Source organism: Thunnus thynnus, chromosome 23 (assembly GCF_963924715.1).
Source record: "Thunnus thynnus chromosome 23, fThuThy2.1, whole genome shotgun sequence".
NCBI lineage: Eukaryota > Metazoa > Chordata > Actinopteri > Scombriformes > Scombridae > Thunnus > Thunnus thynnus.
The window spans coordinates 3,430,274-3,448,618 of NC_089539.1; the positions used below are offsets into that span (position 1 = coordinate 3,430,274).

The following is an 18,345-nucleotide window of genomic DNA, read 5'->3' on the forward strand; positions in this document are numbered from 1 at the left end:
AATAGGCCTTGTAGTGTTGTAGACCGCGGTGTCTATTTTATGTTATTCCTGTGTAAGAAAGACCTGGCCTGTAGCTGTCTATTCGTGGTGGTGCTGAACGATTCGTCAATCGATGCATGTAGAGCGCCGTGTGCCGTTCTCACTGCTGAGATATTTGAACATGACTGGCAACCTGTTTTCCTTTTTTTTTGTTTTCCAGAACAAGCTTGTCTGGCAAAGTGGCTTCACTGTATATTTTCTTAGACATACAGTAGGCTTGCTTGGCTCAATGAGTGTTTAACACATATTTGATGAAAAAGCTCACAATGTGTACATGCAATTGTCACTTATATGCTCATTAACTTGAGAGTTATTCTTTAGATAATGCCTCTTTTTGTGTTTATCAGTGTAAAGTACAGTGAATCTTCTATGTTTCCAGAGGTATCCCCCCACAAAAAAAAAAACAACAATCTTTGCTGGTTGATGTAAAACACATCACTACCTGGTGCGCCAGTGCAGGACACCAGATTTGTCCAACTGTTACATGTTGGACTTTGAGAATGAAAATTTGCACCACTGCTGCACATCAAACTCTGATCATGCAGTTTTGTAATTTCTTGACTGGTCTCATTACTTCTTTTTTCCATTTGTATTCTTCTCTCTGTAAATTACCTCCTCTTCTAGAGCTGCTTGCTTACACTCCTTTTTTTTAACTGAAAAACCACACATTGTTCCTTTCCTGGCCGAATGTTCTTTCTTCCTCATTCTGAGGCTTCGCTTCCTCTCTGGATTACTTCAGCCGACAGCAGGTCACACTGTCAGGAGGATGTGGCAGGAGGTTGTGAGGCTCTGCTCAGTCCTGGAGTCTCTGTGGCATTATTCAACCGACAAATGAAGCAACAAGAAGGAAGTAATAAACAGGAAGGTGGGCGGAGGGGAGAGGTAACTGCATGCATTTGTTTCATATCACCACAAACTATATGTGCTAATGGAAACATGTATTTAAAACAAGCAGAATTCCAGTTTATCCAAATAGGTTTTTATTGCTGCTCATTTGTACAGTAATTTTCTAGTTTTAAACACTGGGTTTGTGATACTTTTAGTTTTGAGAACAACTTTGTAAACATTTCATCTGAAATGAAAAAAGGCAACTGGTTTAATGAGGAACTCTGCTAGAGAGGCAGACATGTTTTGTATATGGTAGTAGATGGTAAAAGTAGAAAATGGCATGAACTAAAAGATGAACAGGTTACAGAGGAAGTGGGTTTCTCTCTTTCAAAAACAGAAGTACAGAAGAACATGCTGTTTGGTGGTGTTGAGTTGATCATGCGATCTGAGTGACAGGGCAGTGCTCAGGCTGGTCCAGGAACAGCGTCTGAAACATGTGATTGTAGAATGAGGGGTGGTAAAGGCAGGCCCGGGCGCAGTCTGGGCTGAAGTTCAACTCCAGGATCTGAGGCTGCATGACACGTTCACCTGAAACAGGGTCAGAATGCACACAAATGAGATGATTTGGATGATCACCACAACAAAGACAAGTGTGGTAAAAAGTGTTAGTGTGTTATACAAACACAAGTGAAAGTACTATTTATACATACATTTTACATGTATGTACAGTATATTTATATGACAATAAAAATGCAAGGATTATTTAATCTGCAAGCAGTGATGATTGCTCATGTTGGGTTGCGCTGCATTCGAAGGGTTTTAATGCGGATATGCAGATGTGTTCAGGCTTGGCCCCTTATCGGACGTTGCACAAGGGAGATAAAGATCGCTTCCTGTGTCCACTTTGTGACGCTAGAGAACACACACTAATTAAGATGTTGCTGTATATCATGTGTAGACCCCCCTCAAAAACAGCTTCCTGTTTCATGGTGAACAATGTGTTGCCATGGCAACAGCTTTTGATGAAAACTCAAAAGCTTCTCTATTTAGCATCATCAAGGTCTTAAGGCTTTTCTGACCAAATTTGATGTATATATGTTCAACCTGCTAGACAGAGCTTGTAAAAGTACAGCATCTTTAACTTCCTGTTGCCAGTAGATGGTGCTATGACTATGATTCAATATTGACACATACATGTGTTCAATCCAGGATTCTTATCCGGCATGAGAAATTTGGGGCAGATTGGACGATGTACATTTGAGTTACAACAACTTCATGTTTCATGGCAAAACATCGAAATCCACCACATAGCCATGTCAAGGGTGTTCGATGAAAACAAAACGATGAAAAGATTTCAATAATTTTTCATTGCAAAGGTCTTAAGATGACAATGACCAAATCTGAAGTCACTTGGGTTAATTCTCTGAGAGGAGTTCCTTAAAATATGCCTGCAAATGGCAAAAACTGCACAAAAATTGTTCAGTAAATTCAAAATGGCCAACTTCCTGTTGGATTTTGGGTATGGCTTCGTACTGCTCGGTGCTCAGGCCCTAATTAACAAATTCTATCTTACTTACACTTACTTCACACAGACGATTTGATATAAGCAATGATTTAAAAGTAACAGTTTGTGATCATCAGTGTAGTCAGTATGTACTGATATATGTATATATGTGTGTGTGTATATTTTATATATATATATATATATATATATATATATATACATATATATATACACACACACACACACACACACACACTGATGTAGCCTGACTATGTAACTGCCTAACGGCAGCCCCTGTTGACTCCAGTAGTGATTACAAGATAGTGGTGCCAATGTGTTTACTTTTTAATTTACTTTTGTAATAAAACCATTGAAAGGTTTACCCATGACATACTAGAAAGTAGTGTAGCAGAAGTCAACGAGAGCCATTGTCAGAAAACTGACTCAGTGATGTAAGTTTTACTCTCTCTAAACATTACAGCATAAGCACAATATTGCAGCGAGTGAGGCTGCAGCAGCAAAACCTGAGTGTACTGAATTGGGCAAGGGTGCGTTATTTCCTTATGAAATCAACCTTTGATTTGTAAGAGAAAGATTGTGTTATATCTTCTTTTAAAAGTTTTGCTTCAAGGAATGATGTGAGACAGGCTAGTGACTTTATGTACTGCTCTGAACTGACAGGGTGTTCATGACCTGGGAAGGACATACCTGCAAAGATTCTCAGAAAACAGGATCTTTGCTTACATAGGTCACATGTTCTGTGCATGCATGCTTCATGCACTTTTAGAATAGCCTTTTTTGTTATTATCCACTTACATATATCCAACAAAATGCTTTGAATTTATAATGTATGCATGTTCCATAAAACCAATGAAATGCTTTGAATTTAAAATGTACATCATGTGTGGATTGCTGTTAGGACAAAAATAGTGAAGACCGCTCTAAGCTCCAGCTGTATAAAAGGAGATGTAACTCTTTTTTTTTTTTTTTTTTTAACCCTTGTTGAGATATTGGAATTTGTTTATTGTGTTGAATAATACTAAGTAGATCATTTCGATCTATTGAAAGACAGATACTGATTACACTGATGATTATAATAAGTTACTGTGTTGTTGTTATTATTATTATTATTAATATTTTTTTTGTAGTGATTGGAGACACTGGAAGAAGGTATCCATTTTCAAATCTGACAGCCTGGCTGATAGGCAGGAGGTAGCGTAGTAGTCCTAGTAACTCGAGTAGCAGTACTTGTGAATGGTTAAATAGCACCAAACCAATAGGAATGCGACTTCATTGGACTGTGGCCAAGGCTCCTAAGCAACCCCAGATTGACACTTGTGCTACATTCTGGAGTCCATCAGAACCAGTTAACAAGGGATAAACAGTCAAATCATAATCAATCCAATTCCTGGAAGCATTAAGCATAACTTTAACAGATGTGCCTATACCCTGCTGATGAATTAAGCATAGAGCTAATACTTACCATTTTCCCCCCTGCTCCACTTCAGCATGAGGTCTACAGCGTAGATTGCCCGGGATGATGGGTAGGCACAAATACCATATGGAGCTGGTCGAGATGAGGCCGCCTGGAAGAGCTCCTTGAATGCTTTAAACAACTCTGCCTGTGAGAAGTAAGGAAAAGATGGAAGTTAAGAGAAAAGTTGATGGGAGAAAAAGATATAATTAAAATGAGGACCTGAATGAGGACAAAACTGAAATAAGCCCTGTAGTGGAGAATTGCTTGATCACTCAATCAACACACAAAGAGAGAATTGTCAGGTTTTGAAATAATGTAAACAAATAATACAATCACTTTGTTGTGACGCAAATCACAATCTTTACATTTGTTATGTTACTGTAAGTACAATAAAAGCTTGGGGAGAAAAAAGCCAAGAAGAGTAACTTAATTGAATCCATGCAAAGGATGTACAGACAACAGGTGAGGGTGCACGGACCAACTATTTATTCATTGAATTAAAATGTGCTATATTGGGATAGGTATCGTCATTGGGATATGAGATTTTGATCATATTGCCCAGCCCTACAATGCATCATATTTCTGAGAGAGAGCATACCACCTAAATTAACCTTTTTCTTTCTCTGGCAATTTGGCTCTCAGCCAGTTCTTAAGTACCCCTTTACAGATTCAAAAATATCCATAGCTAACCCTAAAGGTTAGTGAAGAACCCTCAAATAGAAACAAGGGTCAAGAGTTCAACTAGTCTAGGAGTAAGGTTTCTTCACAACTAGGGTTGGGCCAATGAGCAATGCCATTGTCCATCGTCGATGGCTGACAGTCATTGACCACTGAGCCTCTACCATCGTAACATTGTGATTTAAAAGCCGCGTAAAAAGCCAATAAGAGTAATTTATGTAATTTATGAGTAATTTATGTCGATGTCATCGTCCATTGTGATGTTTCACTGTGGACATCGTCATATGCCCGTTCTGTAGAAATCGCCCAACCCAATCCACAACCATGTATGCCAGAATTACAGCACACAGGTGTGGACCAAAGCAGCATTGGATGACAAAGTGACATTACTAACACATTGAAGAACGAACACTATCCTCTAAAGGCTTGTCAAATCAACACATTAAAGAGACATAGAAATCTACATTACTATGATTTGTCTTACCCCTGGCTCTGACAAAAGTACAACAACATAAACTGTTAAACAAAAGCTAAATAACTTACATTCAGTCACCTATCTCATTTTACACAGCAAGGAGCTAGGTTTAAAATAGACTCAGCTTTCAGGTATGTGGAGCAGGTGTTGAATAACAGAGTAATATTGACCACTTAGTTTGAGAACAACATTTGTAAAATATATAAGAAATACATCAAATGATAACCACTATTTAAATCTCTCAGAGTCCTTAAAGACAATGTCTCGTGGTTCATGCTCTGGGTTAGGCTAGGGACACTGAATTCTTAAGGGGTTTATTTGTGGTGGCTGTAGGGGAAATCTTATTTCTTAATCTGTTATTCTGATCTGGTGTGTTATAAACTGTAAGAATGATATACTCTCTGTAAGGACAAAGTATGTTTGAATGAACTGTTCAAGTAAATAGCACTGAACTCAATGACTGGTCTTAAATAAACTAATGCCCCTACGTCTGGGACAGTGGATGGAGTTGAACTGTGTGCAGGGGTGAACATCAGGACAGATGTCAAACGTGTACGTGACCATCTGCATGGATCTGTCTGCATATAAGGAAAGTCATTTCAGTTGACCTGTGTTCAGTCTCTTGATGCCACCTTGGTTGACAGAGACTGCACCCTATTTGGCCGAATAGCTAGACTCTGTCTCTGTTTGCTGTTGGTTGTTCATATTAATTTGACTTGATACTCTGTAATAAATTCCTTACATCTGAGATCAAGCTCAGTGTTATTAATGAGTCTGTAATTTCTTGTTCCTCACCACAGAGCAAGGTATTTTTGCCTCTACAGTGGCAACCTTGATCTGACCTGACCAAAAGGCGTACTCTGCAAGTTTGAGCTAAACAGCTCCTGTAGAAAGGTATACTTTGCATGCTGGGATGCGAATGAGCCAAATCAGCAGTTACTAACAGGCAACTGGAGAATGAATCAGGGTCCAATCTGGACTAACAACAAAGTGCATTGTCTTGATATATGGACAGATAGTAGCTTCTTCAGCACCTGTGTTAATGTTCTGGCCCCCACCCCAGACACATCTGACCAATGAGAGGGGAGAGCGTTCTCACCTTGCTTTTAGTGATGCACTTTGGTTCACCAAACCAAGGTGAAAACTGAACAAGTTTACCAACTCATCCACTGATCAAGACCTGAGCAGACCGACTGTAGGTTTGAAAACACCTGAAGTTTAAGATTAGGGTGATCAGCCAATAAAAGCTACGTTTGAAATTTTGTGAGTTAAAATGGCAAGGACAACATCCCAGGAACTAAAATGGGACTGATGTTCCCATGCTTGAGATGTAAGTTGAGTTCCTTAATTCCTCCAGAAGTTCCTGGAAAAGTTCCTGCTGTTGCAAATGGCTAATGTTTACACTTACTTCCACCTCCTTCCATGGATACTGTGGGTACTGCTTCTCAAACATAGGGATGAATTCATCATAGTGCACCTACAAACAGAAAGACAGTGATTCTTCATGAATGCTGATCAAGCTTTGTTGGCTTCATTAGCTGTTAGTATGACTTTTATCTGACCCTATGTACTTTACTGATTTTGGGTGTTGGACATGTGACATAAACATTCCATAGTCTGCATGTCACCTGATGTATTATGGTATAGCCCTTCTGGGGGATCTTCTAGATACAAACAATGGGTCCATGGTCAAGATTGGCACTGTTCCAGATGTGGTATGTCATGATACATAATATGTTGTAAGGTAGTTGTCAATCACTTGAGTGATGGCTCCTAATTGAATTAATGCCCATGGAGAACCTATGGTATTCATGTGATAAGATACAGATGTGTAACCCTATATAAGTTATGCACCGACAGTGGTACGGTGCCCAGACCATCTTTGTACATGGAATTGACCTGATGGCCATCGTCTAATAAACGTCTTCAAAATAAGAACTTCGCCAGCTCTTCCTTTGAACGATACATCATCACACATCCTTCCTTTCATTAGCTATTCATGTCATACTTACGGTGTGCTGTATGTGACAAAGCAGAGGATAATATCAGTTTCTTTATTTCACCCTAGCCCAAATTTTTTACAAATTATTTTTGGTTGTTGTTTGGCATTTTTGCCTTTATTTGATACTTAGCAGTTCAAATAGACAGGAAACGCAAGGAGAGAATGTGCAATGATATGCCACAAAGGTCCCTAGCCAGAGTCGAAGCAGGCATGTTATGGTTGCCGTCATAGAACATAAGGTCAATTAATATATTAAGCAAACATTTTAAAATAATTCTGTCGCAGAGGCAACTGACAGCTCTAATAAGAAAAGCTCCAATATAGATGCCAATAAAGATGTGTTTCATATATGTTACCATGAGACATTAATTTCATTATCACTTCAGTCAACCAATAAATGAGGACACAGACTGCTTTTACAAATAGAAAGTACTAGGGGGAGCTAAATGGTGAAACAACAATTGAAAAGTACCTGCTTGAGCTCCACACCTTCTGCATAGTTCATAACGGTGAAGTGTTTTTGGTAATCATCAAAATGGTCCAAGGAGAAAGGTCTAGAGTGAAGAAACAAAGATGAGGTCCAGGCATGAGAAAGGGATACACTAGAGGTGTGGCCCTAGGGATAGCAATGTTAGTGGGTCGGTTGGCCCGCCAAAATGAGCATTAAAGCCTCATAGTGCTGCTAATGTGCTCTTAGGCTGTGTTCAGACCAAAATCAGTCCTGCACTTGCATGTATGTGATTAGCCAACCAAATGATGTCACATTGTGTTGCAGCAAAAGTTGGACCAGATTCAACTTTTTTTGCCAGATCTCTCTGCTTTGGGGCACCTACTGCATCAATGCACTGCCCAAATCTAAATGAATGAGAGGGCTGGTTTTTTTCACACAGAGCTCAAGTCGGTCTGAACAACGCCTTAGTCTCTTTGTCCTGAATGCAAAAGCTATAAAATAAAAAGCTATACATATATATTTAAAAAGTTCTTGTCATGATGACTAAGATGCCTTAAGATGATATTTTAAAATTGATAAATGTAGAAAGGACATAAGGCTTAGTTAAAATAATTTTGAGAATCTATCCCTAGATCTTCTGGCTCTGCATTCCCTGTGAGGGGATTTATGATCTTGGTTTGAAACCTCAGGAAATTAACCTTTGGCAATAAAGTCATCTCTGACCTCCTCTTGCAACATCAAAGGCCAAAAAAATGACTAAGACAGCAGACTTAGGGGCGAAAGGATTTGTCAGAGGTCTTTTCCAATAGTGGATCCTATGACTGAGTTATTATCAGTCTTTCATCTGTTGTTTGCAAGAGTCAAAGTGGAACTCAAACAACCCATTAGCACTCAGCAGGTGTTACACCCACAACTAACATACTGTAGGAGAATGAGAGCAAGGTCACTATGACCTGGAGTGAGAGTCAAATCACCATGACCTATACCGATGCCAAACATGTCAGCCCACCAAACAAACACGAAACATCTGGAATATTGGGAAAGGGGCGAAGTACACCACACACATACACACAGTGCAGAGACGCCCACTCACATTTGGTCAAAGTTCAAGATAAGTGAGCAAGAGGTCAGGCAAGACGTAAAGTAAATAGGAGGCCAGTCTGCTTTAGAGTCATGTTTGTATGTATTTGCATGTATGTATGCTGTATATGTAATACCTATTAGCAAAGCGCAACCAGAAGACATTGTAGGCATAGAGACGTAGAGGCTGCACAGAGCGCAACATCAGCATGTAGCGAATGTCAAACTTCACTGCCCCCACTTCTTCCCTGTTGAACAGCACTGGATCTTCAAGGTACTTACACACCACCTGGAAAACAAAGACACACACACACACACAATACAAAGTTTACAGGAGCAGAATGTGACTTTTGCTATGACTGCAAGTAATACAATTATTCTGTTCTATTTACTTATACTTATGATTGCATAAAGAGAAAACTCCCCATAATGCTAGCAGAGGTATTTTCCTAAACCTGTTGACATAATTTAGCATATTCATACTATGCAATTTGTCACAGCCATAGGGTCGTGGAACTCAACAGCCTGTGTAGAAAAAACACAGGAGCAGCATCTGTATTTGAGAGTGAACCACATGCATGGGATAACACCTGTCCAAGACACAGGTAGTCTCCTTTCTGCTGGCTTTCAGCCCCCTTTATTTGCAGGCAAAGTGTTGTGTAAGAAGCGTACATACTGTATAACATTATCTTGTGACAGCATAAAAACAGCGGCAAGGATTCGTGGGAAGAGGCACTGGTATTCTTCCACCGCTGGACTACTTTATACCACTTGGACAAGGTTGTAATTCCCTGGCCCTGCTGAAAACAGCCAAGGCAAAGTCCTGAAGTCAGTCGACAGTTGGCTCGAACCTCTGAGGCCAGCTAAATATCGCTTTCCATGGCCTCCCCAAACTCCCCCCCACAAAGTTTCTGCAACTGCAACCACAGAAGCTGTAGTCCTTCTGTAGGCCAGAGGGACTACAGGAGTGCAACAGCGCATCCAGAGAAACAAAATGGCTGAAAGAGTAAAAGCCTTGGGAGGTAAGAACCAAATGTCCAGCATGTCTAATATACCTTACATGTCACTAGCAGAGAGATGCCCAAAGGCTCAGAGGAAGAGAAGGAAGGTACAGAGGATACAAAAGTAAGACGGGAGAGAGGTTTTAATTAAAGCTTAATAAAGAAGTTAAGACCATGTCCAAACCTAGCCGGCTAAATTCATAAATCAGAACTTTACTTTTGGGTCATACAACTTTTATTCTTCAAAAGTGTTAAACAAGGGCACAGGTGCAGGGGAGAATGGCGACTGCAATGTGATATAGCTCCCTCACCAAACCCCAAAAATAATGGTTAAAACTTGGAAATAAGAAAGAAAATACATTATGTAAAAACAACAGTCTGATGAGGAATGAATCTATGCTAAGGAGCAACAACAACAAAGCAAAACAAACCAAAGCCAATGAAGAAAGAACAGAACTCAAAGGTGGTGTCCACCATGGCAGAGAAAAGCGAGACTTGGACACGTTAACTAAAGAAATCAAATAACTCAGATAAACCTAAGACTTTCGACAATTATGCAACAAACAGCGGACTTGTGTATGGACACGGAGAACACAGCAAAGTGAGTGGACCAGATGCATGTGAGCAAGCTTGATGACACCAAGAACATACAGCAAGAAATGGCGAAATATGTGAAGACTCTGTTGCAGTTGAAAAACTTCTTCAGTTGGGCCAATGAGTCTTCAGCTTCTTCACATCTTTTTGTCTCGAAAATAGTCAGTTTAAAACAACTAAAAAATAGAAGAAAGTACATCAAAGCTTATGAAAAACACTTAGTCAGGCAGAGTCCAGTGCAATATTAGATTTACTGTGCATTTAGCATAATACAGCAAACTGAGGCTTGGTTCATGAAGCAAAAACCTTAAACCGAATGAGGAACCACCATCTGATATGCCCTGTAGAGCACCTCCCAATGTGGAGCCTCTCTGAAGGGTTCCTCCCATTTTACAAATTCTAGGGACTTCCCACCATTGCAACCACTTTCCAATGAATTTGAAAAATAAATACAAATAATGACCTCACTGGAAAGTCCCTGGTACTCATCTAACATTACCTTTTCTTCCGCAATTATTTATGAACTTGCTTTCACAGTCAAAAAATAAAAGAGGCCTTTATTGATTACACTTATACATGCTGGTTTATAATAAACATTAACTAACACACATAGCCTTTTACTGCAACATTAGTATAAGTTACTTTACCTCTACTTCACCCCACTCCCACACAGTGCTCATGTTGGCAAGCACCTTACCTTCTCCTTGGTATGTTTACAGCATACTGCTTATGCTAGCAACTTATCATCTCTTTGGTGGGCTTTTCCCCAGACACTACCAGGCTCTTGCTGGCACTTGTACCTACTATTCTTACAACTTTGGCTAAACATCTGTTGTGTACATTCTACTTTATACACGAATCTTCACTTCATGATATGCTCATGATCTTTTATAGTATACATAGACTTTATTATAACACACACACTACCTCTCAGAATTGTACAGAGACCACACATACATTAACTCACTTTGTTAGGGTTACATGTAATATATGCACATATCATGTTGATCATATAAAAACCACTACAACTCAGATTGAGGAGCTTGGGGATCAGTTGGACTACTTGCAAAGCAAATCTAGGCAGAATAATCTCTGTATTTATAACAACGAGGAAAAAAGTGAAGGCAGCAACATGACAACCTTCCTCCAAAAAGCTAATTGCTGAAACTCTGGAAGTGCCGGGCGAGCTCAACATTATGTGAGCAAATCGCATACATTAGGGAAAAAATAAATTCCATAAGACCTATCATTGCAGCTTTCCTAACTTTGACAAGAAGAAACAAGTGCTCAAAGCAGCATGGGATTAGAAAGAAGTGTTGTATAAGGGTGTACATATTTATTTCAATCTTGACTTCATGTTTAAAACAAGACAGCGGAGAGCTCTGTGTAAACCAGTCTGGGAACATCTGAAATCACAAGACATCAAGAAACACGTCCTCGCACCCGCAAAATTGAAAGTTTTCATTGAAGACGGAACATCTATAGCATACTCAAACCCCACAGAGGCAGCCAGAGATTCGGAGCAGAGAGAGGCCTACACAAAGCGAGCGCAGAAGGCCATCACTCACCTGCAGGCCTGCTGGAGACTCTTGAGAAGAAAAGTGACTCATCACCAGCGTGAATGAACAACCAGAGTCTGCAAAGGAACTGTGAAATCAACTATCAGGTACCAAGACACTAGTATAATTTCAGTTTACATTAAAATCGAGTTACTCAATAGACCGGAGAAGCCGAATATATTGGCAAAAGAGGAAGGAAAGAGAAAAGGACTTTGAGAACAAATAATGGACAATATGAGAGACAATCTGTGTGAAGGATCTCTTATGTTGTCCTTATCTATTATGTTGAGATTTTTACATTGCCCTTGACGTTAAAGTTGACAATCTCTGGTACTCCCCTGCCCAGTTAATGGGTGTGCATGGGTGCATGTATGACAGTGAATGGGAGACAGAGTGCATGGTTGGGTGACTGAGGGTTTTACTTGTATGGAGAAGTGTGAATAAGTGTTATATGCTTGTAAAGTTATTAAAATGGGTTAGAATAGGGAAAACAAACCTTAGGTTAACATTTATAAGGCACTCTTTACAATTTACAATTCCATGTAGCAGACACTTTTATCCAAAGTGACGTACATCTGAGAGCTGATACAACACAGGCAAGGATCTAGTCAGGAGAGAACAATGCAGTTAAGTGCCATAAAGCCTAACTTCGAGTCCAACAGGACGTAGGTGCCAACAGGCAGTGCACAAAGGCAATGCATAGAGTGCATAGAAGCAGATTTTTTTTTCTTTAGTCCATCAAGTGCAGAGGTGTTTGCAAAAGAGCTGGGTCTTTGGTCTTTTCTTACAGATAGAGAGGGACTCTGCAGATCAAACAGAGTTTGGTAACTTGTTCCACCACCGGGGAACTACTGAAGAGAAGAACCTAGCAAGCGACTTAGGGCCCTGTTGTGGTGGTGGTACCAGGCACTTTTCATTGGCAGAGCATAGTGAGCACAAGGGAGCGTAGACCTGAATGAGGGACTTCAGGTAGGCGGGAGCTGGTTTGGTTGATATTTTGTAAGTGAGTGTCAGGGTTTTGAATTTGATGCAGGCAGCAACTGGGAGCCAGTGGAGGGAAATGAACAGCAGGGTGAAGTTCCATTTCAGGCTGGTTGAAGACCAGTTGTGCTTGTGTGACCAGTTGTTGTTGGTTTGAACGTACGTGCAGGGAAACCTGCCAGTAAGGAATTGTAGAAGTCAATGCATGATAATATGAGAGCCTGTATCAGGAGCTGTGCTGCATGCTCAGACAGGTAGAGTCTGATCTTCCTACAGGGCAAATCAGCATGACCAAGCAACTGAGGCCATGTGAACCTTGAAGGTTAGTTGGTCATCAATCATGACACCCAAGTTCTGGGCAGACTTTGTGGACATGAGTTGAGTTGATTTGAGCTGGATACTTTGTTGTATTGTTGTATTGAGGGACTGGCTGGGATGACAAGGAAATCAGTCAGAGAGGTGTTGGTCTCAGAGATGTTTTGTTTCTGATGTGGTTTGAGGAAGGTTTCCCTTATTTACATATAAGGCATGTGTTGCAGGGGGTGTGGGCCTCTCCCATAGAGGCAAATATCTTTATTTCCCATTGAGTGGTGAAGGCAGCTCCTGGCATCCAGAAGGACTGATAGCCCCCTTTAATGAAAATAGATTATAACTTGCCAATATTAATTTGTAACAAGTGCAGCATTCCCTTCTTTTTTCCTCTCTCTTTCTCTCATATAGACAATACAGTATCGGTAATAAAGTGATTTAAGAGTAAACAAGTAGAAGATGGGAAATAAAAACATTATGTTAATAATTATATGCATCTCCTGGTTAATCATGACTAAAGAGAAAGTGAAGTAACAATAATAAATGCAGGTATTCATATTATGGATATTATGGAAATGCAAAAATAAAATGGAAATAATAGATGTGAAGAAAATACATTAATAAATTGGAGATATATATGTAAAATATATAAATTTGACAAAATCTGCATATATTTCAGAGAGATAGCAAGTGATCCAGATTTTCTGCCTAATAAAATGGATAAACTACGAGAATAATGGGCGAGAAAGGGGTTACAAGTGTATTCAAAGATGATTACAAATAGTATGATGGACTCATTTGAAACATTAGCAACTAAATTTAATATAGGTAACAATAATTTCTTTAAATAGATACAAATAATAGGCTATCTCATGAAACAGCAGAGAGAGAACATTCAGAAAAGGCATGGGTTACTGAAATTTATAAGCAAAAATAGAAACAGTGAAAATTGTGTAACTGTGTAAAATCTTACAGGAAACAAAGGTAAATGTGGACAACACCAAGAGAAATGGGAAACAGAAGTGGCAATAACAATTTTGGAAGAAGATTGGAAAGAAGCATGTAAAAGAATTTTCAAGACAACAAAGTCAAAATATTGAATTTGCCTGGAAAATTAACATGAGGCTTTTCGTAACACCAAAAATCATATCAATACACATCAGGCAGTGCCGAATGCTGGAGGGAATGTGCGGAAAAGGAAGCTAACCATGCACACACTTTTTATCACTGCCCAGTGTTGTAAATGTTTTGGGGGGGCAGTTCGGGAGAAAGTCAAACACTTCTCATTTAAAGAAGCTGTTGCAACTGTTCAATATTGTATTAGGTGCCACCCCATAAGAAATAGAGAGAGAAGGAGATAAATATCTGTATACAATAATACACATAGCCGCATTGAAATAAATCACACGGAATTGGCTGGACGTTAAACCACCATCTATTAACACCTGGAAACTAAACACAGGAGAGGAGTTTGATAGCAACTAGAGTAAATGGGTCATGGAAACAGATGGAATGGAACAGTAAAACTCTTCCTCTTTTCCTTTCTATTTTTCTTTGGTTCTGCTCGTAGTAAAAATGTATTAATGTCGCAGGATGACTGAAATAAGTGACAAATCTTATAACTTAAAAACCTGCAAAGAGTACAATGTACAGATGTGACATATGAAGAGTCTGGATTCAGAACACAGGCCCAAGAACTCTTTCCCGGCATATTCTTTTAAACCTTGTTTACTATCCTTCTCCTAGAGCGATGGGATGTAACCGATTGGTCAATATCTATACACAGGGGCTATCTGATTGATCTAATATGAAGACAGTGTTGCTAGGAAAAAAGCTGACATTCACACTCTCTTCACTCATTGTTCAGCTGTTTTTTTTTTGTTTTTCATTTTTGGCAACAATTCTGTCACTTTTTATGTGAACTGTAGTGGAATTACTCAATAAACACCCAAAGAGAGCATTGTCAGGTTGTGAAATAATGTAATCAAAAAATACAATCAGAGGTACAATGCATCATATTTCTGAGAAACAAAGCTATCCTAGCTATCTTTTCTTTGCCTTGGCACTCAGCTAGTCCTTGAATACTGTTGTACAGGATCTGAAAATATCTATAGTTAACCTTATAGGTTAGTGAGCAACCCTCATATAGAAACAAAGGTCAAGAGTTCAACTAGTGTAGGAATAGTATTTCTTCTTGTTCTATATCTTCACAACCATATATGCCAGAATGACAGCACACAGGTGTGGACGGAAGCAACATCACAAAATAACATTGCTATCACATTAAATTAAGAACAAACAACACTATCCTCTAAAAGCTCGTCAAATCAACACATTAAAGAGGCATAGAAATCTGACTCAGACAACATAAACCAACTGTTAAATGAGGTGGAAAATCTTCAGATGGGCCAATAAATCTTCAGGTCTCCCATAACATATAAATCTCAAAAACTCAAATAGGTTCAGGCTCAAAGAAAAACACTTAAAACTGGGTTTCTGAGTTCAATGTGAACAGGTTTACTGTACATCAAGTGTAATACAGAGCAAACCGAGGCTTCTTTCCCAGGATGAAAAACCCAATGCAAAATCATAAAACATCATCTTATGTACCTTTCATAACAACTCCTAATGTGGAGCCTATCTTTAGGGCTGTAGTCAACCAAAGAAAATCTTGGTCGACTGAAATCGTACATAATCTTCAACTAATCGATTAGTCGGGGGGGACCGCCAGACTGACAACTTACTACTAACCTTTTCCTCTGCTCCGCTTGCATCTACCGTCACTTCTCTGCCACTCGCTCTTTCCCACCCGCTACGCAAACACACTACGCAATGCCATATTCCTTAACGGAGTTATGTTACCAGTAGTTTCCTGGGCAACAACAGAGGGTTGACTCACATACCGGAACAGCACTGCACAGAGACTCCCAAACGCTATTGATTTCCGAATGAATGGATATTTGGCGTTATTTTTGGCATTAAAAAATATTTTCTGGATTTAGTCAGACGAGAGCATATTGACCAACTAATCAACTAGTCGACTAGCAGACTACAGCCCTATCTATTTCTAGGTCCCACCTAGCTTTTAACCAAACTCAGAAATATTTGACCATGACTGCTAAGTTCATTAGTGACCTTGACGCTCAAACTCACCTAAAATTAAAAAAAAAAAAATAGGGCCTGTGGCCTTTAATCAAACATTCTCAGCAAATAATGAAATATCATGAGCACTGACCTTTCTTTGATTCTTTAATAATTAACCCACCTGTGTACTGTCTTTGTGATGCCTGTATATGCTTTTATAATTAACCCTCTTGTGTACTGTCTCTTGTGCTGACACTGCCATGACTACTAACACAAGGGAAATTATTTTTCCACATAAACACTCAACTGTCTCATTTTACACAGCAAGGAACTTTAGAATAGACACAGCATGAAGGTGTGGAGGAAAAATATGATATTAGAAGTATACTGTTGGCGAAAATACTCTTTTATTATATAAATATTTTGATGATTGTTGATCCTGTGTAGAAGTGTGTTCAACTGATCAGTTTTGTCTTTAAAGAACATGATTCACTCTTGACTCTGTCTATTGACCTCTGTATGTTGTAATCACATTGTTCTGTTTTTTAAGTAAGATGTCTCGCACCTTGTTTGTGTGGGCAGTCTAGTTTGTTAGGAAAGGAGAAGTAGAAAAGGTTATCTGAGGTGCATGATACACGGTGACCCTGATTCCAAGAAATGATAGTTGGAAAGGGGAACTAAATGCAAAAACTGATTAATAACACCATATATGGAATTGCTACTGATTATCTTACAAGAAAAAGGTGTCTGCAGACAGAGGTATGACTATGCACAAATTGCTTGTGTTAATGGTTGTGTTGGGCAGAGGCTGAAAGTATAAAATTTTTGTGTGAGCTGTTCCAGGTGCTGCTCTTGCTGCAGAGCTCAGGTATGCATATACTTAGTGATTTATTAAAGGCAGCTGGACTGCAAAAGAATACTGCCTCTGATATTTAATTGCCTTTATCACTTACATAGACAAGCTGATATTTGGCTCTTTGGCAGGATCGCAATACTGAAGACTGCTTTGAGAACGCAATAGATGAACACACAAGTGTAACAGGGCATGCCACAACAAAAGCACTCTCTGTATTTTGGCACAGGATGTGTTCTTTACACTTCTCATTTGCACTGGTAGATACTTAACACAGATCTGAACCACATCAGAGCAGGTGCAGGTGTAGATGCTAGTTGCCAAGAACTGAAGTCACCAACTCAGATGTTGTGGTTTGATTGTCTATACCTATGGCTATGATTGGTCTAATTCTAAGAAAGCGTTGCTAAGGAAGTAACTGACTTGCTTGTATTACCTCATTGTACCATATAAGCCTCCTTGGTTAACCTTTGTCCTTGAGAAATATTCATTTCTGAGAACTGGAAAGCCAGTAAAACAAGATACATCATGACCTTGGTGATAAAAGGAATGGTTATCAGGTCCTAGAAACTACCACATGATTTCCCACAGGAAACCTTTATCAAAATTGTATGTTCAGAAAGCAACATTTGGTGAAACACTGGATCATATCTGGACATGTCCTAAGTTAGTAACAGAACTCTCTGGTAGCTGAGTTGTTTGTGTCACGTAGTTACCTACCTATCACGCCATCTGTTGCAAGTCATCTGATGAAGGATGTTATTCCCTTATTATATGTTAGCCTACAACTCTTCACTATGGCTGCTGCAAATCAAGCTCAATGGTCTTCCCTTGGGCAAAACGGATGCTAATTTTTCAGTCCACTCATCCTTAAACACAGAGTTTTCATTGTTAACCTTTCTTTTTTTGTATAGGCTGGTTTTGAACAAGCCATAAGGTGACTTTATCCTCCTTCAGACGCTTGCTTGTTGGAAGAACCCCTTCCCGACTGCGTGTCAGCAGGGGCGGTGCAAGGCCATTTCTGTCACTTTCCGACACTGACAAGCCGACATTCACACCCTCTTCACTCATTGTTCAGCTGTGTGGAGCTAAGCTGATCAATGGTGAGGTTTAAACTTCTCTGGATCTTTTTCATTCTTGATAGAACTATTTCTTTCTTTCACTTTTTATGTGAACAACAGAGATCAAACACTATGAATGTCTTCCAAGAGAGACTGTCTGAAAATGTGCTCTTATCCCCATATGTAAACAATAACACGTCTCACTCTGCCTTGGAGTGAGGCCATTCAGAGTTTGTCACACTGCAGAAAAATGTGTAATTAACCACCCAGCCAAATTTAAATGATTAAAAAATAAAAAAATCGCCCAGTATATAAAATTAGGTTTCAAAATCCTGGAAAAATAAGCAGTATTCTTTGCTCTGAAATGCT

General features: G+C 39.4%; 1 protein-coding gene across 1 annotated transcript in view; it reads right to left on the reverse strand.

Moving 5' to 3' along the window:
• Positions 1-1,002: 1,002 nt before the first annotated feature.
• ttll12 (tubulin tyrosine ligase-like family, member 12) overlaps positions 1,003-18,345 on the reverse strand; it is a 33,908-nt gene continuing 16,565 nt past the window's right edge. The window contains exons 10-14 of the mRNA XM_067581500.1: positions 8,672-8,823; positions 7,476-7,557; positions 6,410-6,478; positions 3,855-3,993; positions 1,003-1,455 (exon numbers count right to left, since the gene is read on the reverse strand). Of these exons, the coding sequence (XP_067437601.1) occupies positions 1,304-1,455; positions 3,855-3,993; positions 6,410-6,478; positions 7,476-7,557; positions 8,672-8,823 (594 nt within the window). The 3' untranslated portion in view covers positions 1,003-1,303. The remainder of the gene's footprint in view (positions 1,456-3,854; positions 3,994-6,409; positions 6,479-7,475; positions 7,558-8,671; positions 8,824-18,345) is intronic.